At 33.0% G+C, this 26,194-nt stretch overlaps 4 protein-coding genes across 6 annotated transcripts; 1 reads left to right on the top strand and 3 right to left on the bottom strand.

Moving 5' to 3' along the window:
• Positions 1-267: 267 nt before the first annotated feature.
• Positions 268-5,930, bottom strand: LOC128189395 (tRNA-specific adenosine deaminase 1-like). 2 transcript variants are annotated; one of them, XM_052860990.1, is made up of 10 exons: positions 5,860-5,930; positions 4,307-4,454; positions 3,858-3,935; positions 3,684-3,738; positions 3,349-3,482; positions 2,378-3,086; positions 1,915-2,096; positions 1,025-1,127; positions 541-630; positions 268-430 (listed from the first exon to the last, which is right to left on the bottom strand). In XM_052860990.1, exons 2-10 carry the CDS (start codon positions 4,434-4,436, stop codon positions 280-282), a joined length of 1,632 nt encoding a protein of 543 aa, XP_052716950.1. In that variant the 5' UTR covers positions 4,437-4,454; positions 5,860-5,930; the 3' UTR covers positions 268-279. The 2 variants fall into 2 exon arrangements, with proteins under 2 accessions (XP_052716950.1, XP_052716951.1); XM_052860991.1 differs by lacking the exon at positions 5,860-5,930 and having other exon boundaries at positions 3,684-3,755; positions 4,307-4,368.
• A 28-nt stretch (positions 5,931-5,958) lies between these two features.
• LOC128189396 (gamma-aminobutyric acid receptor-associated protein-like 2) lies at positions 5,959-11,921 on the bottom strand. The gene is made up of 4 exons (XM_052860992.1): positions 11,783-11,921; positions 8,375-8,430; positions 7,928-8,100; positions 5,959-7,194 (listed from the first exon to the last, which is right to left on the bottom strand). The coding sequence occupies exons 1-4, from the start codon at positions 11,814-11,816 to the stop codon at positions 7,104-7,106; spliced, it is 354 nt and encodes a 117-aa protein (XP_052716952.1). The 5' UTR covers positions 11,817-11,921; the 3' UTR covers positions 5,959-7,103.
• A 361-nt stretch (positions 11,922-12,282) lies between these two features.
• LOC128189125 (serine/threonine-protein kinase PRP4 homolog) lies at positions 12,283-20,557 on the top strand. 2 transcript variants are annotated; one of them, XR_008244207.1, is made up of 15 exons: positions 12,283-12,337; positions 13,428-14,396; positions 14,498-14,707; positions 14,998-15,141; positions 15,276-15,363; positions 15,474-15,999; positions 16,086-16,174; positions 16,322-16,415; positions 16,507-16,654; positions 16,843-16,980; positions 17,258-17,411; positions 17,932-18,046; positions 18,447-18,685; positions 19,297-19,869; positions 20,202-20,557. XR_008244207.1 is itself a non-coding variant. In XM_052860600.1 (14 exons), the coding sequence occupies exons 1-14, from the start codon at positions 12,303-12,305 to the stop codon at positions 19,498-19,500; spliced, it is 3,153 nt and encodes a 1,050-aa protein (XP_052716560.1). In that variant the 5' UTR covers positions 12,283-12,302; the 3' UTR covers positions 19,501-20,557. The 2 variants fall into 2 exon arrangements, 1 of the variants encoding a protein (XP_052716560.1); XM_052860600.1 differs by having other exon boundaries at positions 19,297-20,557.
• Positions 20,558-22,024: 1,467 nt separating this feature from the next.
• Positions 22,025-25,814, bottom strand: LOC128189126 (insulin-like growth factor-binding protein complex acid labile subunit). The gene has a single exon (XM_052860601.1). The coding sequence runs from the start codon at positions 25,608-25,610 to the stop codon at positions 23,034-23,036; it is 2,577 nt and encodes an 858-aa protein (XP_052716561.1). The 5' UTR covers positions 25,611-25,814; the 3' UTR covers positions 22,025-23,033.
• Positions 25,815-26,194: the final 380 nt, after the last annotated feature.

Genomic DNA, 26,194 nt, shown 5'->3' with positions numbered 1-26,194 from the left:
CGGAGACTCCATTAATTTGGTTTAAAACGGCTGGATGGTTATGCTGTTTTGAGATTATTCTTGCCAGCTGGACAATTTCTGTACAAAAATATTGTAAACTTAACCTTTTTTAAGCTAAAAAAATTAATTCTTAAAATAACGCCATATTGATAGCAAAAGAATATTTAAATTATTTGGTATTTTGTTGATGACCCACTCAGACCCAGTCTCCTTAAACAACTGATGAATCTCTCTCTTGTGATGATATAATAAGGAAATGAATCTCTTTTAATAAATATTTTATTTGAATTTCACATCGCAAGTGAATTTCAGTAGATCTCTTGGTTTCTGGCTCCAAGAGCCGTAGTGGGCCCCTAGTATCTGCCAGGACTGCTGATAATCTTTCGAGGTCATCTTCCAGTCAAAGTAACTAGAGTTGTGTGTGACATCACTGAAATGGTAAAATCAAGTTTTAAACAAGTCTGCTACTGAAAATAAAAATGATAATTGAAAAAATAAATAAAGACATTGCTATTTATTAATTTTTAAAAAATGTCATACCTAGATTTTAGATGAGGAAAATTTTCAATCTGTACAAACTTCATAAGGTCCATAAAACAGTGAAATATTTCTCTGCTGCATATTTTACTCCTAAAAATAAAATAAAAGAATGCTAATCAATTCATTGCAATGTGATATACATTTGTAAAGTAAAAAGAGCCAGTGGAGGCCAAGGATATATCGGTAAGTACATTGTACTAGTACTTGTATCAGCTCTGAAACCTATAGGTGTATGGTGCATGATTAAAGTTCATTACCTGGTACTGTGTAAAGTTCAGTGACTTAGCCAATGTTCAAGTGTGATACCAGTACTATACATGTATGTAGTACCCCTAAGTCACAGCTGTGTATACAGGATTCACAGTATACTTGCACTGTATGTTCATTTTGTAGGACGAGAAAATGCAAGAGGTCATTGACAAACCTATATGAGGATTAGGCCGAAACAAGTTGTTTCTCTCTCTCTTTCTCTCTCTCTCCATACCTGGCCTTTTCTGGGTTCTTTAAGTAATCTTTCTTTGTGAGCCCTTGGGGTTTCCCTTCATTGATCACTTCAGGTGTTTCCATGGAATTGAACCATATTATTGCTACAATTTGATAAAGAATGACAAAGCTTATGAAAATCAATAAATTGTCTTAGGCTATAGTAATTTTCTTTCAGTTTAAGAAATAACTGAAGTTAAAAAAATATGGATATGGGTCTATCTTTGTTTTTTTATCTTCATTGGTAAGTATAAACTCACAAGTTCTTTAAATCCAGAAGCAACGAGTTGCAACCGATAAGGAAAAAATCTACACAATCATAAATTATATCACTTATTTGAATTAATTTAGAGTAGTAACAGCTACTGTATAAAGGTTTATTTTCGCCCTGTGTTATTTTCCCCCTTCTATGCTTGCAAACAGTTTCGCCCCGTCTTGAATTTGCCCAGACACAGTTGTGTTTAAAGAGAGATAATTTGATACCTTGGGAGTTGGGACAAATGGGCAAATGGGACGAAAATAAAACTGAATATTTCCTTGATTACAGTATGATGTTCATGACAGTATTAGAACATATTTTAAGGACATATCTCAAGAAACTTTCAATTTGTACTTTGGGCTATTTCAGAGACATGACAGCCTTAAGGAGTAATACTACTTCAATTCAGAATACAAATCTAAAAATTGACTGAAAGAATGGTACTTTTTCATTATCATTATGTACTGGAATTTTAGTCTGACACAACAAATCTATCACAAATATTTTTGAGAAAAAAATATAAGACATTTAATGTACAGAGGAAGAGGAAAGAAACTTCAACATTCAATCAAGCAACTACATATAGTCCCTTAGCCCTATAATGTAGAGAATACTGGATGGTTGTTTCATACATGCTGAGGAGGGAACAACTCTTCCAGTTGTGTTTTTCTCTACACTGGCCTTTCCGTCAACGAATGTCTTATTGGACTGGAGAATGGCAGGATGTGTGATATGGAAACCATCTGGAAGATCTTTGACCCCTGATGACCTCGTGATCACAGCTCTTGTCATGGCCTCCTGACTGAATGGACATCTGCCAAATAAAAAAATTTCAAATATATTGATTGAATAAACTTTCTATAATCCTGCTAACATTCAGTTTTACTTTAAGGTCACAAACCTCAACATTTCAAATACAATGGAATTAAGTCTATATAAGTGAAATGGAAGTCTTATTAAGCATTATTTGTTATGTATTTCAACATCTAAATCTGAAATTCTCAAATATTTGAAGAAACTCTCTTAATCCTATCAAGTTACAGATAACAAAGTTGGACTGTATAATGAAAAGATTAGAAATGTTGGTCATCCTACCTGCCAATGATAATGGAAGAAAAATACATTGGTGCTTGCAGGAAGTGACAGAGTAATGACCCTTGACATCCTAGAACATTCCATCTTGCCATTTTGTCACTACAGCTCATAGACAAAGTTCTCTCTCCTCTTCCAGGCTTGATTCTAAACAGCCCCACTGAGTGGTACCCTGCCCCTTCTCCAAGGGGATCTTCCCCACCCCCAGCAACAGGTTTTGCTCCTGTTCTAAAAATATCCGAATGTGGTTTTTGACCCTTCGTTTCCGTGAAAGGGACATTTTCTTTGGTACATTTTGTAACTTGTAAATGTTCATCGTCTTTGCTGTGTTTATTGCAAATAAGACATGCAGCATTTGTAAGTTGATTAGAGGACTCTGAATATTTCCCTTCTCCATCAGTTTTTAGGTTATTCGAGTCACTTTCTGTAACCTTCTCAGTGTCAGTCTCTTTTGGAAAGAGCACAAGGTCTGATACGCATTGTTCACTTTGTTTTGGACAATTTGAATGCAAATCTTGTAAATCTAGTAAGTCAGAATTTGGAGAATTGTAATCTGAACTTGTTATACTCTCTTCTACTTTTAAACATTTGGGTTCTATATCACTCTTTGTATCTGATTTTCTCTTTCTACCATATTGCCAAGAAAAGGAATCCCAATCTAGTTCTTCTTCTCCAGATATTGCATCTTTAGGGAAAATGGAAGCATCGCCACCTTTAAAATATGAAAAACTTCTTTTCTTACATAGTTCTTCAGTATGCCATAGCTTGTTAAGTAGTGCTAAATTTACGATGCTTTTGTGAAACAGTATTCAGATAATGTAAACATACCAGGTACATAAATTGACAACTCCAAATAAAGTGCAATCATTTTCACCACTCTAATAATATACAATGTCACATGAATTGTACAAAAGTAAGACTTTACATACAACAAGATCATATGAACCCCCAGGTCTCATCCATTAAGTACTTACAAGGGGTGTGACTGGAGAAGAGATGAAACTTGACCCCTGGCTTGAGTTGACACTTGTTGTGGGTTGAATCTGCTGAAGTGAATATCTCGCTCTTTCTTCCACTATGTGCCTCTTTAAGCTCAGAATAAAGATACCTTGCAGAAAGATGACCATTTGCATATTTTTTTCAGTTAGAAGCAAATTTATTTCTAACAAAACAGAATTTCACTTCATGTAAATCAACAATACTAATAATCTTTCCCCAGATCTGAATTGAATTAAAATACAATTTAGTAGTTTTGTCTTTAAATTTCAATTTATCCAAAAAAAATTGATAAATGCCCAAGATTTCACACCTTAAAAAAGCTCTCCTTGCAATAACTTCTGCGTGGCTGTCGTTGACCATGTCTCCTGCAAAATTCTTCTCTCTTTCACATAAACAAGTTATAATATTTGAAATCAGTATCTACACTATATATATTCGTTAATATGGAACAATGAAATATAACAATATAATTTACATATCTTACCATCAGCACTTAGCTTACTCTTTCCTATGCACTTTGTTCCTGTGCCAAGGGAAACAACTCTTATCTCTTCAGCATTTCCTAAAAGATGTAACATTACTAGCATTGAAATTTGTAAAATAAATGTCAGAATTATGTGTTTATAATTGTCAAACATTTCTATTTGTGCCTCTTAAATTAATTACATAATATGATAAAAGAAATTTCCATAAGTACATCGATAAGCCATATACATTAGTATTATGTACTCTGTCAGAATGGCACTATTGTTCTGGTAAAACCGTAAATAGTATAACATGAAACATTACATCAAGCTACAGTATACAGCTCCTTTCGGGCCAGATGGGAAAGGATCATACATATTGGCCATAGTTTAATAGCGATAATGAATAAAATATAATGTAGCATTTGCATTTTTAGGTGAAAAAAATCAATGCAGAAGAAATCCTTACGTGTCAAGCATACACAGGACAGTAAAGTCCACTCCTTGTTCTTCTGGGGCTTCCCTTTCTTTGGTAGAGACTGGTATTTCATGTAACACAAATCAGCCACTCTGTCTGCAAACCTTTCATCAAGTTCCATCTTCTTCTGGCTTTAAACCTATCACATTGACAAGCTATGAAAAATTTCTTACTACTGTATTGATAAAGAAAAGGAGAAACGCAGACAACAACTGGGCTGGAACCCAAGACCTTTCAGTTTAAAAACAAATGCTCTACCAACTGAGCTGAAGGGTTAAGTGTTAGAAGAGCACGTTACTGGTTCTAGCTGTCATGCACACTAACACCCTTTTTCCCCCTTTTCTTTCGAGATTTCTATTCCTCAAGTAGAATCTCACATGAGCCTCTTCAATCCAAACACATGGCTAATATTTTTTGTGCACCAATAAAATAGAATGAATGACCACAACTAGGCTCGAACCCAAGACATTCAGTTAAAAACAGACCGAATTAAAAGGTTAACCCACTAGTTAGTGCCCAGAGGCTCGTCAAAAACATTTTCTCCACTTACTTTTTGACCACTCCTTTACTATTAATAATATTAGTGTACCGGTATATTGTTTCATTTATTGTGAATTTTATTGGTATATTTTGCTTATATTGTGTATTTCATAGTAAAAGGGTGGTAAAAAAAGTAAGAATTAAAGGAGAAAAATAGTTTGTGATGGGTCGCTTTGGTTTAAGTGTGAAAGTAGAAGCATATCATGTAAAAATCCAAGATTCCTGCGACTCTAACCCCTGTTTTTATATTGTGACGTGTTGGGGAGACCTGCACTTTACAATATAACAGCGGGGGTTAGAGTAAGAGGGATCTGGGATTTATCATGTAAGGCCACACCAATATAATTTCTTGTTCTTCGGACATCAAATGAAAAAAGGTACGAGCTGGCAAGCGATTAAATAATAAAGTTGTTATTTTTTGTAGACGAAATTTTTAGGCGGTTAAATAAATTTTATACGAATGGTTCTATTTTTTCTACTTGTTTCTAATTTATACATTAAATTAATATAAAGTATTCAAATTGCAAAAAATAGAGTGGAAATAGAACAGCACAGAATTTCCTGCATGGATATGGAAAATTAATAATATTATTTGTATAGTTTTATTTAACTACGAGCAAATGGGGTCTGACGAACAAGAAATTATACTGGTGTGGTCTAAATATACACTTAGTATCACACTGCAGTGGATTTACAACACGAAATGACTGAAATTTCATTTATGCAATATGTTCTCCTCACCAACAATTTAACAAGCAGGTTTGTATTTTTACAACCCTAAATTTTTTTGGATAGATCTTCAAGAAGTTTTGAATCTTCTAAACCAATACTCTCCAAAACAATTTCATAGGATGCCAGAAAAACTCAATCTTTTAAAACGATTCGTTTTGAATTTGAGGAAATTCTGGACACTGATCCACATCTTGAAACGGTGTCGTGAAATATCAACTTAGTAAAAATGGAACAGGTATTTTATTCATATCACTTACGAAAGGAGAAATTACCTAAGTACTGTCAATTTCAAATCCATGAAAAGTCAGGCCTGCATCAGTGCATGTTTACATCAACACAAAAGAGTGTAAGGAAGGGAAACAACTCCAAACATCTGCTTTGTAATTTATTTTGCAGAAATCTCAAATTATTTTTAAATGTACAATAATAATTCTAATGCTGAAAGCAAATTAGAAAGAAAAAAATAATCAACAACAAATCTTTGAAAAAAAAACTACATAATAAGGTGTATTGTTAAAGTATTAGACATTTTTGAAAATATTAATTTGAAATTACTTTGTATAACATCTCATTATTTTCAATTTCAACAAACAATTATAGTTATTTGATTTTGCCATTTCAAGAAACTTAGCTGTTTTTCATATAGGCCTACAAGTCAAAATAATAAAAATTCATAAATTGATATGAAAATGCAAATACATATTACCATACATATTTATTGTAACTTTCTATAGATACATGTTCCGAAACATTTGCCAATTTAATGCACATTAATATAATTTGTAATAAAAAAGTTCTTAATTATTTCTTTTTGTTTAAAAAATAAACTCAAAGCTATATCTAACACATATCATATTCATACCACAAATTTTAAAAAGACTTTAAAATACTATTGACCAAAATAACCAGTATTTACAAATATAAAGTAACAAATTTTGAGGATCAAATTAATACTACTACTTGTTAAAACTATCTACTACTTTCTTTTTCTGCAATGTTCAACCAAAGCAATATGTATTTGCAAACAATCAGTTATATATGCCCTGCTGAACAATATGAATGACAAATGAAGAAAAACAAAGTAAACACATTTATACAATGTAATTTGTTTTCTTGATTGGTTTCAATAAAACAAATCCATTCAAGTACAAGCACAACATACACATGTAAATACTGGTAATTAAATATACATTATCAAAAAATTAAGAATTCCTACAAATTAAGAAGAGTAATTTATTTTCTTCTGAAAATCAGAAATGATCCTAATACATGTATTATTAAATCTCACAATGTTTAAATATTCTTAACTTAATAAATAAATAAAAAAAAAAAATTTTTTTTAATTGACTACCAACAGCAGTTGATATAACTAGTTGATTTGACAGTTTCTATCGGTAGTTGTGTAATTAACATACATGTATTTTCATTTTACAAATAAATGTGATGGACGATTTAAACAAAACAAAAAAATTAACAACTGGGGAACTGGACACACAGAAGAAAGTCTGCCATAAGTTCACTGTCCAAATGTATTTTCCCCACTGTATGCAATATATAGAAATCCATCTTCATCCTTGTGTTCCTCATAAACCTGTCCCATGCTTGCACTGGAAATAACAGAACAGTAAATATTAACAGAAGAAGCAGTACCAGGTTAATATTAAAGGTGAGAATTAACCTTCACTTGTAAATTATTTGAAAATCGTTTTATTCATTTACCGTAATATTCAATATTGGAAAATATTGGTTTCAGGGAATGATTACAATTCATACATACGGGTATTCAGCTTTACTTACTATACCCGTGAACTTAAAATAACTTTATCATACATGTATCTTATTGAGAATATGCTGCAAAACAGCTCTGTAGCCAAGTCTAGAGTATTTCTTTGAAATTATTGTGACATAGATGATATAGAGTCTAAAAATGCTTATATTCAATATGTAAAATCCTAAGTAACTAATAATTTATGGCATGATAGTTTGTCCAGTATTTGCAGACGTTTTAAAGTGCAAGTGATTAAATCAAACTATGCTTTTAAATTCATTAAGATTTTTTAGAAAATAAAATGTTACTTATATTTAGAAGTACAGAGAAGTGCCTTTCTGGCCAGAAAATTTTTCGTACTCAATAATTGGTAGCCTTATCATAGCTCTGTGATCACATGACATCAAGAATTCAATTAATAAACTAAAACTGTCACAAACACACGAACACACATAAGCACACACTGACAGCTATGATGACTCTTTTTCTTAGTTACTGTGTCACGTAGATCAGTAAACTTATCAGTCATGTGCTTAAGCACAAGTGTGTCTTAATTTCCACAATGAACTCACCTAGACTGGGGTAAAACTTTTCCTACAAACAGAAAGATGGCTTTTTCTGAGGGTAGCTGAATCCTCTTCCTTATGATCCACATAAACTGAGCCACAGAAATATCATTGGGAACCAAGAACTTGCGTTTGTCTATGTCCTGAATCTGGGATTTCGGGTCTTTCTCCACGATTACCTATTTTTGTAGAAAAAATGTGAAATATTTAAATATGTTTTTATTGTTTGGCAAAGATGACATTTCACTGTTTAAATGCATCTTAAGAAAGTTTATTTTTAGGAAAATGTACATTAAACAGAAATATTTTTATTATTTAACAGAAATAATTATTAATCAACAGATCTTTTGGCCAGTAGCATAAAATATTCTTAGTAAGGACTGCTGGCATCCATATCATTTTTATTTGTTTTATAAAAGTAGCATATAAACAATATCATGATAATTTACTCACAGGAATTCTCTCTGGGTACTTGTCCCTAATCTTTGTGGACTCTGCCTTCCTCTGTTCTATAATGAATACCAAAAAAATGTTTCAAATATCCTAATTGCATGTGCAACATGTCTCTGACACTTAACAATATTTCCTGAAAACATCATTATATGTAACATATCAACACTTAACTTTAAGTACCTACTTAAATTGTGAGCTACTTTTGACATTCTATAGTACACACATAGAATATACAATATTTTTTTCATTTTTGTCTTTGACGTAACATTTCTATTATTTCCTAACTAACAATATTCCAACCTTCTAGCATTCGTAGTTTGATCTTGAGCAAGTTACGTAAACTTTTTAAATTCATATCATTTTGATAAAATGTAATGGCAAAATATACTCCTCATTTATTACAAACAACACCCACTAGTACATATTAATTACTATATACAGGGAAATATTCGCCCCTGTTTTATTTTTGCCCTCGTTGTCAGAGGGCGAATTTAAGCCTAGGCGAATTCTATGTTACAAATAATATTTCTGTTTACACAACTGCAATTGGGCAAATTCAAGACTGGGCGAAACCGTCTGCAAATGTAGAAGGGCTAAAATAAGACGGGGCAAAAATAACCCTGTATACAGTATGTAACTACAAAAACTGCTCTCAATGAGGTATAACCTTAAAATTCCATTATTTTGCTTTATTTTTATCTTTGAATGGGAAGTATTATATTTTTCATAGAAAAGAAAAAAATAGATATACCCTGGTAAGTACATGGCACAATATTTACATTCGCAAATTATATGTTTCCTTGTATGAACCTATATACATGCAAGCAAAAACGTTCAATTCTGTGAGAATTTTTTCATGAAGTCAAGATGATAACAGCAAGCACATGTTGTTTGACGGTTGCATTATTGCAAACATAAAAACAAGGAAATGTTAATTATAATTATGAACAATTTTCCTTTCTTAAATGTAACTATATAAGTAATTAACAGCAATTTTAAAAATTTCACAGGGATATGAACTAGCTTGCTTGTTTTGAGATCAAATCTTCTGAGAGGCTCTTCAGGCTCACAGGATCTGATCATGTACCAACCAAGTTGAAGTTCATATCCCACTGAACTTTGTAACTAATAAAAATTTTCAAATCTTTTATGCGCTTAATTTATTTTTATTTTTTTCTGCTAATTTTCCATGAATTCAGGAAACCAACATATAGAAATGAATATATAGAACTCTGTGATATATACACATATTTTCTCTGAATTGTCATTTCCTCAGTAAGACAATGCATCCACAGTGTATACAGAGTGACCCGTGTAAACAGAGATGCTTTTTGAGCAAACTGTTTAACTAATATTTTGTGCATAGCTTTTCTAATAGATGAATTAAATGTACATATTGATTTTAAAAAAAAGATCCAATGATTTTAAAGTGTATATATTTATCAATCTTTTTGAGATAAAATTTGAAATGTAATTACCTATCATGGTACTTACAATTTTGGGGATAAAAAAAAAGAAAAAAAAACCCACACCAAATATATGACCAGACTAAACTTACAACAATTAGTAGACATTAATTAAGATAAATTTTCAGGTTATTTTGCAACACTTTACTTGCATTTATTTACAAGTAAAGGCCTATTTTGCAGATACCACATTATATGATATTACCTAACATGTAGTACATATACCTTACATACACAGGATCAACATCCTACAGAATATAACCTACGGATCATGTGTACATTGTAAATAACTTGAGCATGACTACAGATATACGCTAAGCAGTGTCTATTGCTGTCATGCTATGTAATGTTATGTACAATAACATGTAGGACCTAGCTGTGTACAGTAATTCATGTGGCAACATCAGCATTGCTCATTTACCGGAGCAAAAGGCAATATTTTACCCCAAATGATTTAAATGGCCAACAAATTTCAATTTAATTGTACTTTAAAGACAGCCTACCCCCCAATGTGAGTTTATGTAATGGCTATTCAAACACACAATTAATTTACTTCAAATTGTTCTTAAATCTGGGGTACCATTACATAAGTATATGTGCATACAAAGAAATTTTCTTCTCTTTTCGGTACCTGCTGTGTCATCTGACACATGTAGGTAAACAGTGTATAGCACAATATGATATGTTATAACAAGATGATCTTGTGAAATTTTTCTACCTGTACAAGTAATTGCCATGAATGAATATTTATAGAATGGCAATAACCTCATCAAAGCTACTTGCCAAAAAGTCAGATTGTATGAGCATGCATGTACTTCTACATACATTGTAAGTAAATTGTGAAATGGAATTTTTTCGTTCCACAAATTAATTTTATACATTGATTAAACTTACAAAAATTCAACAACACAACTTAGATTAATAAATCTTTGACTTGTTGCATAGCAATAAAATTATGATTTGACATAAAACTAAAAGGATATGGGCAGGATTAAGATGTTGTAGATATTGAAATCTCTTTCATTACAAAAGTAGTGACAATTTAGTTTGTATCACTAACTTGGATACACAAGATGGGTTCAATTTTTAAAATTAATGCCCCTGCACATGGCCATTTTGTAATTATAGAGATCCTTGTATCAATCTCTAAAATTTAATTAAGTATAATATAAGATTTTTTGTGGACTAGCTGAGAGATGATATTAATACTAGTATAAAATAATATTCTGAATGATTTATTAAATCCATAATTTCATCATTCAATTTATGAAAATCATGACTAAAATACACAATTTTATATTTTTAATTAGTACAGGGTTGATAATATTGACACATTTTTTTAATAAAACATTTGCTGCAGTTACATTATGTTACATATACATGTATCAATGTCCTCTGCAACATTGAGCAGTACTGCATTATCTTGAAACAGTCTATAAGTTTTTTATATGTGTGCGATTCCAATCTGCATGGCTTTTTTATTTAATATGTCATGGACAATTAAAGACAGGTGTTTTATTTGAGTGGGTATTTAAACCGTTGAATATGAACAAAACATAAACAGAAAAAACAAGATTCAATCTACTATCTTTATGGGTATAAAAATAGATATGAATACAAAAAAATTAACAACAACATACATTAATTTGGAGACAGAATGTTAAAATAAATTTTAGTAACATAATTAATACGAAAATGATATAAATCTAAAAACAATATTAGTTTATATTTAGAATTTATTCATCTCCTTGGTGATAGAAAGATTAAGAAAGTATTCTATTATGAACGTTTGTTTACATCACTGAGAAATCGTTGCTCAATATCTGCTGAATATTAGACAATGTTATTCTTCGCCCCCAAACCAAAACTAGACCATATAAACCTTTACTATTTACATCGATACTCAAGAAAACAAAATCCAAAATAACCATAGATACATTACCAAAGGTATGCTCTTCTCTGAACTTGAATTTCATCTTCCTTCGTTACTTGTTAGCTGTTGAAACAATGTAAACAATGGCAGGTGACTTTTATATGTCTGTCAAACTATGGAGGTGAGCGACTTCCTTTATGACGTCATAGAGAGATCTACTAAAAACAGGGAAACATATGTTTCACATATGCGACAACAAGAATAAAATTTTATAGGCCTAATATTTTTTTCGACAACAAGAAACACAATTTGAGTCAAAAATGATTTAACATAACCAAAAGAAATTTCATCGAATAGGGAAATTAATGTTGAACGAAATGACATTTCAGAAAAGTATGACATTTATATTTGAAATATTGTGAATCACAACGAATTTCTTGAATGACTGTGATGTTTAGAAAAAAAATGAGAAAATTTCTCAGTTATTAAAATTTTTACTTTTTTATTAATCATATATGCATGGATCCTATTGATGTGTTTATAAGACTTTACTGTTATTAGTAAAACCAACAACGACCTGCTAACGAAAATGGCGACTGAATACACTCACAATGGGAAGTTGAGGTAAGTCTTGATCAGTATTTTATTTGTGATTGTTTAATCAGTGACTATGTAATTGAGATAGGTTATTCATTTTTTGGTATGAATTCAACCATGATTAACGGGAATTATCTGGTGTCAATTTTTGTCGTCATTCTGATTTCTTTTTTTAAATTCAAAGTTATGTAAAATCATCATAATCCAATGGCGTATATTATCATTTTACAAATTTCATTGATTTATTAAATGATCCATGATCTGTTTGTATTTTAAATTCTAAAAATTCAGCATTTTCATTGTGAAGTACATTATGGTACTGTACATAATTATGAAATTAAAGTCAACTTTCACATTACACTCATTTACATTCGTACAGTAAAGTATCAATGTGGGCACTCCACGCCGGGTGGAGATTTAAAGAAATAATTTTTTAAGGAGATTAATAGAATCATTCATTAAAGACTCGTGTGGGATAGTGAAATTCCACCGAGGGGACAAAATTCATGGTCTAGGACTGGCCTCATCCTAGACTGTGAATCTTGTCCCCTCAATGGAATTTCACAATCCCACGCGAGTTTATTATGAATTATTATTTTTTGTGCATTATTTTACAATATTATTTTACATTTATTTAAAGCGGCATAGTAATACTCAGTGTAAGACAGAAAATTCAAACACTGCTGTCTCGCACTGGACAAACCGATCTCACACCGGTAATAATGCGAGAAAATAGGATTTTAGCAATGCAAACAAGATGAAAGTACCTTGATAATAATGTTGAAAAATTTATAGTATAGGTTTCCATGCATACACACCATAATGAATTGTGAATCCTAAAAATTGTATGGTATTGGATGGAGGCTGGTTGGCATTAGTGAGAGTCAATACATATACATCAGTAGGACTACATTTATTATTGGTGGGGACGTATTGACAATTAACCCATCAGGTTTTGTCTCATTGTTACATACACAAACACTAAGTAACTTATTATATAAAATAAAGAATCGGTCATCATTTTATAAACAGAAAATTAGGATATATTCTTTCTACAGTTAATATTTTTATCAATAGTCAAAGACTACAGTTACTAATTTAATACTTTTTATTGAAGCGAGGATGAAACCTCAGAAAGTGATGCAAATGTCCAAGAAATAGATGAAGATATTGAGGTGGAAGAAGAGCCAGAAGCAGACTTTCAAATCAGCAAAGAAAAGAAAAAACATAAACACAAACACAAGAACAAGAACAAGCACAAACATTCTAAGCATGGAGAGAAGCGAGACGAGAAAAAGAAACATAAACATAAGAAGAAAAAGAGTAAGAACAGTAAGAATGAAAAGGAAGGGAGATCTTCTAAAAAGATGAAAATTGATGACTCTGTTGATTTAGAGAAATTAGAGGCTGCCAGAGAAGCTCTGAGAGAGGTCCTGCAGTCAGAGAGCAATGGAAATATCATTGATTCTAATCCAATGGAGCTGATAGCACAAGGATACGGGACTGATTCAGAGGAAGAGGGAGAGGTGGACTATGAAGAAACACAGAAAGAGAAGAAAAAGAGACTAGAGTGCCAGAAGATGCACCGAATTCGTAGAGAGAAGGAGAAGGAAGAAAAAGGAGCTGATAAAAAGGAGAAACAGGTGGTTGAGGAGGAAAGTGGAGATTCAGACTGTGAAATTGTATCTGTGGAAGCAGCTACTCGGAAAATGCCCCCAATTAGAACTCAGGGCAGTATGTCCAAAGAGAACAAAAAGTCCAGGAAAGTAAGCAGTAGAGACACTGATCGAAGAGATAAAGACAGAAGAAAAACGTCAGAGTCTGAAGACTCCGTCAGAAGGGATGAAAGAAGGCGACAGGAAAGAAGTAGTGAGCGGCCTCACATGTCTAGAGATAGGGAACCAAGGGATAGGGAACCCAGAGATAGAGAACTTCATTCTAGAGATAGAGACAGATCCAGGGAGAGAGAACGATCTGTCAGAGAGCAGGAGAGTAGGTTAAGAGAAAGGAGACTCTCTCCAAGTAGGGAAAGGAGTAGAGATAGAGTTGGTAGAGAGAGAAGGAGTCGTTCTCCAGTTCGAAGAAGGTAAATTTCATTAATATCTTTATTTTTGCGATTTACAGCATTTTGTAGTGTGCTGTTTTGCTTATTCTTTTAATAATTAATGGGTTATTTTCTTTCTTCAGTCAAGATCGATCTAGAGATGCAGACCGGGGCAAAGAAGGAGGAATGAGTGCCAGAGAAAGATTAAGAGAGGAGAGACTCATTGAGGAAGAGAGACGCCGAAGGAACGGCGAGGATGACGATTCTCTGAGGCGTAATGATGATGATGACAGACGATTTAGAGATGATAGGCGGGACAGAAGATCCCCACCAATCAGATCAATGGACAGGGGGTAGGTTACCGAGTTCTTTGTCATAAATCAAGTAACTCAATAAGTTATAACATTTTACTGTCTGTTATCACCTTAATTTCCCTCATAATGTTCTAAAGGTACCTTAAAGATTTCCGCCTGATTTAGGTAGAATCAGTTTTGTAATAAGTTATCTTCAGAAAGTTAACTAAAGTTCCCTCAAAATTAAAGATAAGGTGAAAATAAATCAGTGTTGTGAGTTGTGCATATATAAAAAAGTTCTGTTAATTGATTTTGTGCATTCATTGAATAATTACAATTGATTTTTTCAGGCGGTTTGACAGGAGTAGATCGCGGGACAGAAGAAGAGGCAGAAGAAGTAGATCCAGGGACCGCAGACGGAAGGATAAGAACGAGGATAAATTCAAAGGCAGCTTGTCAGAGGGAATGGCCCTTCAGCAGGAGTCAGATGAAGAGTAAGTTTTAAAAAGACTACCATCACAAATGTTCACTTTCTATTATGCAAAGGGTAACCACAGCATCCTATTTATAACCTATGTGGTTTAAATGGGTTATAAAAGTCTTAATTGAATAATTTATCTTCCTCAAGGATCAACATTGATATCCCAGACGATGACGATGATGATGAAGATACTTTGATAGAGAAAAGAAGAAAGCAACGCGAGGCTCTTTTGCAGGTGATGATTTCTTGTTGAATAGTTCTGAAATTTTTTTGAAAGAGATTTTTCTTCTGTACTGCAATTTATTTTGATAAGCATAGTATTTTGTATGTGTATCTTAATTTCAGCGTTTAAAAACAGAAGAAGAAAGCCTACAGTCAGCTCCTTCACCTAAGCCTCCCTCACCTGCTCCATTACCCTCAGCCCCTCAGTCACCCTCACCCTCTCCATCAAGGTCACGGTCACCCTCCAGATCAGAATCTAGGTCAAGGTCTTACTCCCGGTCAAGGCCAAGGCATCGTTCATCCTCCAGAAGTTCTAGCTCTGACAGCAGCAGTTCCAGCTCCAGCTCGGAGTCCGACTCTGAAGATGATCACCCAAAAAGGAAGTCCAGAGGAAGCGAGGATTACAGGAGGAGGAGAAAGTCCAAGAGTCCAGATTACCACCGAGAGAAGAGGAAATCCCAGAGTAAATCCCAGAGTCCTGATATCGACAGGAGAAGGGAGGAATCAAGTAGTTCAGAGTCAGATGATTCCGATGACAAAAGAAGTGAAAAGGATAAAAAGAGTGAAAGAAAGGGTAGCATATCTACTGATCAGTCAAGAGAAAAGCCTACAAAGAAAGAGCAACAATCTAAAGATGCCAAATCTGATGGTAAGTGAACTTAATTATGTCTTTGTATCTTTTGATTTGTATTAAGGTATTGAAAGTATGCTAATCAGTGTTTCACTATTGTCCAGCTGATGGAACCACAAAAGAGGGTGAAAAGAAGAAGTCAAAGGCCGACATGTTTGCTGACACACAGGATATGTTCAGTGATGATTACGCTGTAAGTATCTGCAGTTGCTAAATTCTATTCAGCATATACCTTACTATTTACTAAAGAATTACTTCACAACAAGAAATACATAAAATGTTTACGAATAAAAAAAGGTAATTTCTTTATTGTCCAACACTTTTAATTTCAATTCATTAGTTGGGAAGTCCAAGCACAGTTTCAAGGTTTACTGGGCCGGTGGTGGAGAACCCCACCCTGATTGACAACTGGGATGATGCAGAGGGCTACTACAGTAAGTAGTTGTACATGTCCATCAATCAAACCACTCAAGTGGAAAAGTTATGGGTGTAAACTTGATGTATTATGATTGACTCTGATTTCAGGGGTGAGGATTGGGGAGATGCTGGACAAGCGATACTCTGTGTATGGATACACAGGACAGGGTGTGTTCAGTAATGTGGTCCGAGCCAGGGACGAAGCTCGAGGAAACATGGAAACAGCCATCAAAATCATCAGAAATAACGAAATCATGTAGGTCCATCTTTGCAACCAGTAATGGGAAAAGATCCATGTAACAAAAATGTTTAAATCAATCAATTCTTAATCAAATAATATACATGTACTAGTAAACACTATTCTGCTGATTTATATTTGTTTTGGTTTTTTTCAGTGATGCATTTAAATGAATTAATATGGTTTTATCATATTTTTTTTTCAAGGCACAAGACTGGACTCAAAGAACTTGAATTTCTCAGAAAACTTAACGATGCTGACCCAGACGATAAATTTCACTGTCTCCGCCTTTATCGACATTTCTTCCACAAAAATCATTTATGTTTAGTGTTCGAGTCTTTAAGGTTAGACATGATTTTTATATTTGTGATGTAAAATCTAATTTAATATATGATAATTGTGTTTTTTTATTTATCAAATTACTTAATAGGAATCTTATTTTAAATTATTTTTTAAAGATATTTGAAACATTTTTTAGGTAGTTTGACTTTAATGCAAAATAAAATAGATAGCTTAATGAATTTCTACATAAGAATCTCTGAATTTTGTTTGAATGATTCTGAATTAGATATTAAAATATGTGTCTGTTATTATAAAAAAAAAAGATGTTCTGTTTTGTAGTATGAATTTAAGGGAAGTCTTAAAGAAATATGGGAAAGACATTGGACTTCATGTAAAGGCCGTCAGATCGTACAGTCAGCAGCTGTTTTTGGCCCTTAAGCATCTCAAGAGGAACAGCATTCTTCATGCAGACATCAAGCCTGATAACATTCTGGTCTGTACAGTGTAATACTAAATATCAGTCTTTCTATACATGTCTGAAGATAGAATTTCATAAGACTTGATAAATGATTTGTAACAGAGCAGCAGTTGTTATTGATAAGACATGGTTTGATTCAGTTAGAAGTCATGTTAGACTTACATGGATTTTATGATTTTTTTAATCAGCAAAGCAATAGGTGAGGATACACTAAAATCTGAAAAGCTTGTTATTTTTGTATCATAAATGGGCTATTAGCAAATTTAAAATAAAAATTATATATCGTATATTCTGTACTTTTCACCTTGATCTTATTTTCGCTTTTTTCGCGATCTCTTTTAAATCGCAAATAATTGAGTACACAGAAATGATATCCGTATGATTTTCTAAAAGAAACTTTCTAAATCGCAAAAAATGACTGACGCTGATTAAAAAAGTTACATATTTTCTCCATTTTTTCAAATTTTGTGACACACGAAAAAAACCCCTGGATAAACGGTATGTGATGGTCTTCATTCTTATGTTCTCTCTGCAGGTCAATGAAAGTAAACTTCACCTGAAGCTTTGTGACTTTGGATCGGCATCGCATGTCTCGGAAAATGACATCACCCCCTATCTGGTCAGCCGATTCTACAGAGCTCCAGAAATCAGTACGTTTATCTCAAATTGTTTAACTTGCACTACAACAGGTGTTCTTAACTGCTAGCTGATTTATTGAGATTTTGTTCAAAATTGTTTCATAATCTTCTTTGTTTTGCGAAATAAAGTACTGGTATTTAAAGACTTATAACTGAATAATATTTAGCATGTACTGTATTTAATAGATACAAATTTTTCAACAAGTTAGGGTGTATTTTTAATTAAGCGCATTTCTGAATGTACCAATTGTACCCATTCATGTTTAGCATTATACTGACTTGGTGGAAACTGCTTTCCATTAAAAATGATTACTCGTAATTGAACACACAGCCAAATATTGCACATTTACAGTAGATGACCTCATATATAATGAATTTACTGTAATTGACTTCTATTTACTCTAATTTGCAGTCATTGGAATGGGCTATGACCATAATGTAGACTTGTGGTCCGTGGGAACAACCATCTTTGAACTGTACACAGGCAAGATCTTGTTCCCTGGGCAGTCAAACAATGAGATGCTCAAGTTCATGATGGACCTGAAGGGAAAGTTCCCCAATAAAATCATCAGAAAGGGTATGTTTAGGGATCAGCATTTTGACAGCAACTACAACTTCCTGTATCATGAAGTGGACAAAGTCACACACAGAGTAAGTCCTTATGTTTCATCAGCAATTTCTTGTCTATGGTGTGTGAATTGTTAGATAATAATTTTTAAGCTAATTCATATTAATTTGTGAAATTTAGATGTGTTCGTTAAGTTGTACTTGACACCCTGATTTTTGAATGAAGTTTATCACTCCCATTGTTTGTCTTCTCTTGTGATAATTGACATTTCTTACAACTGGTGTGGAGAGTGAAGAGTAAAATGTAAGCAGAACAGGGGCTTTCTTTAATATGAAAATTACATGTATTCTTATTTTTATATCTTTCAATATGAAATTGTAAGATGAAAATTATTCAAGTTGATGTACTGTAAATTAGTGTTTAGATTTTTTTCAAAAGTTTAGGTTGATGCATTTTATAAATGTAAGGTAATGCAAGAGAAAATGTATGTTTATTTAATTCCTCTTAATTTATTTAATCACAATTTATGTAATCACAAGCCTCATTATGGAGTTTTGACATGGTGTCTTGTCTCAGGGAAGATGGAGATTCGGGTTGGGGGATCACTTACTTAACATATACATGTACAATGACAAGCTTGAGTCTTGCCCTTTAACAAGGATTGTCAGGTAAGATCTATGGACGTGTTTTGTAGGAGAAAGTTTCCGTTCTGAGCACCATCAGTGCCAGCAAGGACCTGTTTGCAGAGTTGATTGGGTACCAGCGCCTCCCAGAAGACCAGCTAAAGAAAGTGCGGCAGCTAAAGGACCTCCTGGATTCCACACTCATGCTGGACCCCAGTAAACGCATCTCCATTAACCAGGCCCTGACGCACCCGTTCATTCAGGACAGACTGTGATCAAAGACTGTATGTCTAGTGAGGGTATAGGTTGTCGTGAGTGAATGCACATTAACCTGTGTAATGATAGGCTCATAAATACTGGCCTATACACAGGGGACATATTAGGGGAGAGGAAAAAATTGATAGCACAATGTGCTGGAATTGTACAGATTTGTTTGTACATGAACTCCGTGATTTGTGAGCGTTATTGCCAGAATGCTTGTACGGAAGTACAAGAAAGAGACTTAATGTTTTGACTATTTTATTGCGATTTTTGGATAAAAAAATGATTGTCGAGACTGTATGTGATGTGTTTTACATTTCAGTATGAGCTACAAGCCTAGGGGCTCAATGCCCCACAGACAGGAAAACTCTTTTGTATATAAGGTAACCATACTGAACTCCGCTGACTGTGCAGTCATCTCTGTAACATTCATGTGTTTTTATTTGACATACTGTAGGTAAAATAGGTAAGAAAAGTTCCAATTTTATCTTAACAACAATTTAAAAACAGTCATTTCAAGAACGTTTACTTTATTTTCAGTTTTTTCTTCAGAGGTCATTATTGTGTAAATTTGTATGTCAGTATGTACACAATTTAAAATTGAAAACTATTATTTCATAATTTTATTGTATTCAAAGATATTGAATATTTGAATAAATTTAGTTTGCTCTAAAAATATATTTCTTAAAAGATTTTGGAACTTGTTTTGTTCCAGACATGATGGTATAAATACAGAAAAAAGTTTGATCCTGATTGTGATAACTTCAGCTCATGTGTCAAAGATAAGTGAAAACCAAGATGCTGCACTTTGATTTAATTTTTTCAAATGTTAGGAAAAAAAACCTTATTTCCTCTTCATTTGTTTCCTCTAGCCCCAATGCATAAAAATCTTTTCTTACATTTATATATTTGCCAAGATATTAGGGAAAAAAAAATATCAGATATATGAGATATATTATAGAAAAAAATAAGATATATGACTTTTTTTTTTGGTATATGTTTTGATTTCCATGTTTTGTCTTTGTTATGTATTGATTTCTTTGTAGTTTTGAAATAAATATCTGATGTCAATGTTTCTCTTCACTTAGGCCTTAACAGCACAGTTAAGAAAGCCTGCTGGGTAGCACACAGGGGTTTTATGTGGTAATAATTGTTTCTTGATTACTTTCAATTGATTGTTGTCAGATTAGTTGTCTAATTAGATTTTTTTTTTCATCACCCTCTTCTTTTTTTGACCTACATCCGACAAAGACATGCAGACAAATTGTCAATTTTGTATTAGACAATGAGATATTATTCAATCACTGTGTGCTAAGAGTTCTATTCCTAAATAAGTTGCTTTTCTCTTTGCATCTTGTATCTGCGAGAGATGAGACACATCTCATTGTGACAAGACCAGCGAGTTGAAAGCTGAGATCAGGCTGGCAACTGGACAATGGAGGAATTATCATCTCGGCTCACGTAAATTGCAAACAATCATGTATGGCAAACCCTACTGTTGAAAACTGAAATACACTTTTCAGGGGTTCATGGCTTTTATGCCAAAATTGAGAACAGCAATAAAAAGCCCTGCTTTGTTGGAAAATAAATGACACTTTTTGATTTCTTCACCTAAAAGTGGTGAAATCCTAATGGATTAATATTTCAGAGGGAAATAATAAATACGATTTCCAAAGAACATATGGTAAAGGTTTAAAAAAAATTTGGTAAAGTGTCTGTGTATTTATTCAGTGTTGATTAGAATAGAATTTAATGAGAGAAAAAGTATCAATTAACACTTTGATATCTGTTGGGTGTTTTGAAGTAAGTATAAATCTTGCTGGTTCTAATAAGAAATCGGATTTGATATTTATAATGAAATACTTCTCTGTCTTCCAGATAAGAAGCCCAGTCATAAGAAGAGGAAATGCATATCAAGGTTATAAACCAATCAAGTAGTAAAGCATGTTATAATGCTTTGGGAGAAATTACAGGTGCCCACCAATAAAAAAAAAACCCAGAAAAAAATTAATGTTATTGAGAATCAATTTCTTACTTAAGTTACCCTTTCTTTATTAAATGATGTTGACATATTTTGAAGAATTACATATATATGATTAGTATTTGGCTATGTAATAATGTGTCGCATAGGACAAAATAACACTGATGTGCATCCAATTAAAAATTGGAGGAATACTATATATATATATATATATATATATATATATATATATATATATATATATATATATATATATATATATATATATATATATATATATATATATATATATATATATATATATATAATCTAGATATCTATCTTCAAGATAGAAAAAAAGATAGGTAGCTATCTTCAAGATAGAAAAAAAGATAGATAGCATTAAGGTGAAAATGATACTATTAAATGTATACAAGTTGATGCTATTATGCTATATAGAAATTGTTTTGATTAATTTATCAGAAAGTTAAATTGGCCAACAAATATAATTCAGGTTTGCTTTTGGTTCACTATATTCAATTGGTTTCTGATAAATCAATATGAAAATGATTTTGTTGGGGGGTGGGATAAAATTTAACAGTTATTGTTGTATCTAATAGAGATTTGATTTAAGTTGGTTTAATACCGAATCAGAAGAGAAGTGTTTGACCGTTTGTAGTGTTAATATTTAATTTACTGAAAGGTAAGGGAAATGGACCAAGTAACATTTTTTCCAGATGCTTGTAAGCAAGAGAGACTATAGCGTTTTTTGAATAATTTTTCTAGATCCATGTATTTTTTATTTCAGGTAAGCCTTTTAACATACTTTGTGAATTTAAATTGGACTCTTCAATGACATCTTGATGGGCCAGATGATTGCTTCATGTTAACTTCTGAGGGAATTGTGATGAACTTTAAATTTGTGATGTGGAATCAACAGCTCCAATCAAAATAATATATTTTAAATACAATTTTCAAATTACATGTACTGAACTGAACTTTATTTATTTTACAACGATTGATAAACAAGTTGTACAACTTATATTAATATCTCTCGTTGGCACGGATATTAGCGCGAGGGGGTCATTGGTGAATTACATGTAATAAATGATGAACTTGTAACCGTTTCTCCTTTATTTTCTACAGAATGATACTCTAAATACATTTTTCCCCATTTGTAAATACTTGAAAATAAATAATATCTTGTTGAACCCATGCTTGTTTAAGCATTTGTTCGAACAGTTCAAAAATATTTTATTTATATCAAGAGAAGTTAAATAAATTAAAAATGCATGAAATTAAAACAGACACTTGTCTACATCACACAATAATTTACCTTTGTTTTACAATACTGGAGTAGACTCCAACGCAGAACAAGTGCCGTGATACGTAAACGTACATATTACTAGTTTATTGATTTGCATTGTTGTAATAGCGCAAATGAAACCGTTTTGCAATCCATCAATCAATTTTCACCCTTTCCAATAAAATGAGGAAGTGTAAAGTGATTAAATAACGGTAACAGTCTGACTCTTTGTCAACATCATATACATTAGAATAGCCTGTCGCTTACATCTTGGTTTTTCATTACAACGAATTATTTTTTAACTTTTCCTCCATCTTCACCTTGAAGACCCTCCGATAAATATCATCATCTCTCCATTCAACGTGATCACCAATCCTGACTTTAGAGTGAAGAAGTCTAGGTATCTCAGCAAAGGAAACATTACCTACAGTAATAATAATTATATCGCTCAGCGACTTTCCTTTTAAATGTATTGCTTCTCCAATAAACAGATTAATTAGAGGATATGTTTTCAGATATTTGGAAACGACAAAGATTATTTTTCTGCTTGTTTCCATGGCATCCACCATTGCTTTCATCATATCAGCGCTTCCCGGGGTGTCTCGATCGCCAAAATATATCTTGTATTTTCCATGGTAGTTGTCATCTTCATTTCCTTTGTCAAAGTCTGGTAAAAGATGCGTCTTTATCCACTCGTAGTCCTCGGGATTCTCGGAGTTTATGATACAGACGTCGTAATCCATATGATCCAGATCTCTGTTCCTTCTACCAAAGCAACGAAAAAAGCGTTTCTTTGTCGTATACCAGTAAAATAGGATGTGCATGCGATACAAATAGACAAATAACTGAAGAATTATAATCAAACCACCGACACCCATAGTGACTTTTAGAGGTACTAGGTTGCATTCAATCTTCGTCTCGTCAAACGACAACAGTGGCTTGCCTTTCCAGTCTTGAGGAGAATGACATTGATATTTCTTCTTGTCCCGTACATTCGTCTTAGTTTTATTTATCCAACTTCGAAACCAGCGAAGGTCACACGTGCATGCAAATGGATTGTTGTTAAAGTTGATTTCTTTCAACGATTCCAAGCCTGTCAGGCTATCTTCATTTACCAGAGAAATCATATTATTTGATAATACTAAGGATCGTAGATGCTTAGCCGTAGATAAGATGTTTCCGTTTAATCCAGGTATCCAGTTCTCTTCTAAATTCAAGATTTCTAGGTTTATCATGTCTCTGAACAAGCGAGAAGAAAATGTATGAATTTGGTTGTTTGACAAATCTAGGATTTTGAGTGTATTTAACCCTGAAAATAATTTCCCCTCCACATCATTTAGCAGAAACTTCCCTAGCTTGTTCCCTTTAAGCTGCAACTCCTGTAGAGATTTGAGGCTTGAAAACATTGTTATTGGTAAAAAGGAACACCCATTATCGGATAGATTTAAATATTTCAGTGACGTCAATGACGAAAATGTTTTGGAAGAGTTTTGTATCGTTGTCAACCTGTTTTGTTGGAGTTGGAGCTTTGTTAGATTCGCTAAAGGTGCAAATAACTGTTTAGGAAGGGTGTTAATTCTGTTTCCATGCAACTGTAGGTCCTGCAGGTTAACAAGTCCAGAAAAAGCTCCTTTAAACAATGTTAATATCTTATTGTTGCCCAAGTGAAGGCGTTTCAAAAGAGTCAAATTTGAGAAAATGTTGTTGTTTAAAACGCCAACATTATTTTCAGCCATATAAAGAAACATTAAACGTTTTGGTAGGTTCGATGGAATATTTTCAATGAAATTATTGCTTAATATGAGATTGTTAAGATTTTGTAATCCACTGAAGGCGTCGTCGTGTATGTCACGAATTCCACAACTGCTCAAGTCCAAAGAGTTCAGTTGGGTCAAACCTTCAAAACTTTGAGCCGGAATTGTGTAAAACTCGTTGAAACTGAGGTCAAGGGTTGACAAATTCATACTTTTCAACCATCGAAAAGATGAAGATGGTACTAATCCGTTGAAGTTCATGTTGGGAATACTGAGCGAGTTCAGAGGAGCCTGCTGTAACCCCTCCAATGCATTACATAGTTCACCGTCTGTAATAGGGTTTAATCCAAGTTTCAAAGATTGTAATTTTGAAAGTGGCAAAAAACTTTTATTCGAAATCTTAGTGATATTGTTTCTGGCAAGCTCAAACTTTCGAACGCTGCTTTGTTTTAAATTTTCGAAAGAGTCTCCATCCAGGTTTTGAATGTTGTTGTTGCTAAGTCCAATTCTTTTTAATTTTGTCATGTTCCTGAATACCAAATGAAAGGTACAGCTCCGAATAATATTTCCTTCTAATATTAGATCTTGAAGCGATTCTAAATTCTGTAGAATTGGAATATCTCGTAGTTTATTACCGCCAAGGTGCAAAAATTCCAAAGAGGTTTCTTCGAAAGATCTGGGATTTAACTCAGCAAGTTCATTATTTGTTAAAGTAATATTGACAAGCGATGATAGATTAAAGAATGTACCTGCTTTAATGACAGTTATCTTATTATTTTCCAATCGTAATGTTTGAAGTTTTGGAAGACACTCTCCAGAAAACGCAAATGGCGACAATGATGCGATACTGTTATTTTGCAACTGTAACTCGACAAGATGAGGAAAAGCACAGAAATCATCCTTACCAATTGCATATAGTTGATTATTTCCGAGATATAATCTTTCCATGTTTGTTGGAAGCTTCTTTGGTAATCCCAGTAGTTGTTTGTTCCTACAGTCGACAACAGTTTTGGTGCAAGTACAGGAGGAAGGACACGATGTCTTACCGATGACAAATAAAAGTTGTCTTAAAACAAGAAACGTACATAATGTAATTTTGCACATGGTTAAGAAGACAGACTGACACGTGTACTGCGCGCATTCGATACTGCTTGTGGTTTTTCAGATTATGAATTAAATACTATTCCTTATCAAGAAACTAGTTTACGAAGTTTAACAAGACACACACCTCTGCAAATGTTGATAATTTTGCTGACCGTTGTTATCTTTTAGACGTGCATGTAGTATTGGGATCATAATTGGAAAACAGGCGTGCCCTGTATTAAAATTGCATTTAATACAAAATCGAAAATCGATGACTTAAATATGGAAATTTAACATCATCCAATAAACGTTAAGCACAGGGGCATCGTATCCGCTCAACACTCTATGACATATATGTCATAGAGTGTAGAGCGGATACGATGCCCCTGTGCGTTAAGCGAGATACATTGCCGTTTTTAAAGCACTATATAGATTATCACAATAAGAAAATTATCAGAATTTAAATTTTTTTAATGCTAATTGGAGTTATGAAATATATCAACATAAATGTACCTTTAATAGTCCAGAATTTCAAAATACGAAATCGCATTTTGCCCGCCGAATCTAGAAAAAAAATTGCAGGCCTTTTCACCATCAAAAGGGTT

This window comes from Crassostrea angulata, chromosome 6 (genome assembly GCF_025612915.1).
Source record: "Crassostrea angulata isolate pt1a10 chromosome 6, ASM2561291v2, whole genome shotgun sequence".
Taxonomy (NCBI): domain Eukaryota; kingdom Metazoa; phylum Mollusca; class Bivalvia; order Ostreida; family Ostreidae; genus Magallana; species Magallana angulata.
This window is presented reverse-complemented; position numbering and strand designations above follow the sequence as displayed.

What these genes read in the sequence shown, in the direction of transcription:
- LOC128189395 (XM_052860990.1), bottom strand. Translation starts at nt 4,436, where the DNA reads ATGGAACTTGATGAAAGGTTTGCAGACAGAGTGGCTGATTTGTGTTAC. An exon ending in GAGTAAGCTAAGTGCTGATG is followed by an intron (nt 3,739 to 3,857) that starts GTAAGATATGTA and finishes AGAATTTTGCAG; the next exon opens with GAGACATGGTCAACGACAGC. An exon ending in CTTCTCCAGTCACACCCCTT is followed by an intron (nt 3,087 to 3,348) that starts GTAAGTACTTAA and finishes CATATTTTAAAG; the next exon opens with GTGGCGATGCTTCCATTTTC.
- LOC128189125 (XM_052860600.1), top strand. Translation starts at nt 12,303, where the DNA reads ATGGCGACTGAATACACTCACAATGGGAAGTTGAG. An exon ending in AACGCGAGGCTCTTTTGCAG is followed by an intron (nt 15,364 to 15,473) that starts GTGATGATTTCT and finishes TCTTAATTTCAG; the next exon opens with CGTTTAAAAACAGAAGAAGA. An exon ending in TCAAGCCTGATAACATTCTG is followed by an intron (nt 17,412 to 17,931) that starts GTCTGTACAGTG and finishes TTCTCTCTGCAG; the next exon opens with GTCAATGAAAGTAAACTTCA.
- LOC128189126 (XM_052860601.1), bottom strand. Translation starts at nt 25,610, where the DNA reads ATGTGCAAAATTACATTATGTACGTTTCTTGTTTTAAGACAACTTTTA.
- LOC128189396 (XM_052860992.1), bottom strand. Translation starts at nt 11,816, where the DNA reads ATGAAATTCAAGTTCAGAGAAGAGCATACCTTTG. An exon ending in CAGAGAAGAGCATACCTTTG is followed by an intron (nt 8,431 to 11,782) that starts GTAATGTATCTA and finishes TATTCATTATAG; the next exon opens with AACAGAGGAAGGCAGAGTCC. An exon ending in AAAGTTTTACCCCAGTCTAG is followed by an intron (nt 7,195 to 7,927) that starts GTGAGTTCATTG and finishes TGTTATTTCCAG; the next exon opens with TGCAAGCATGGGACAGGTTT.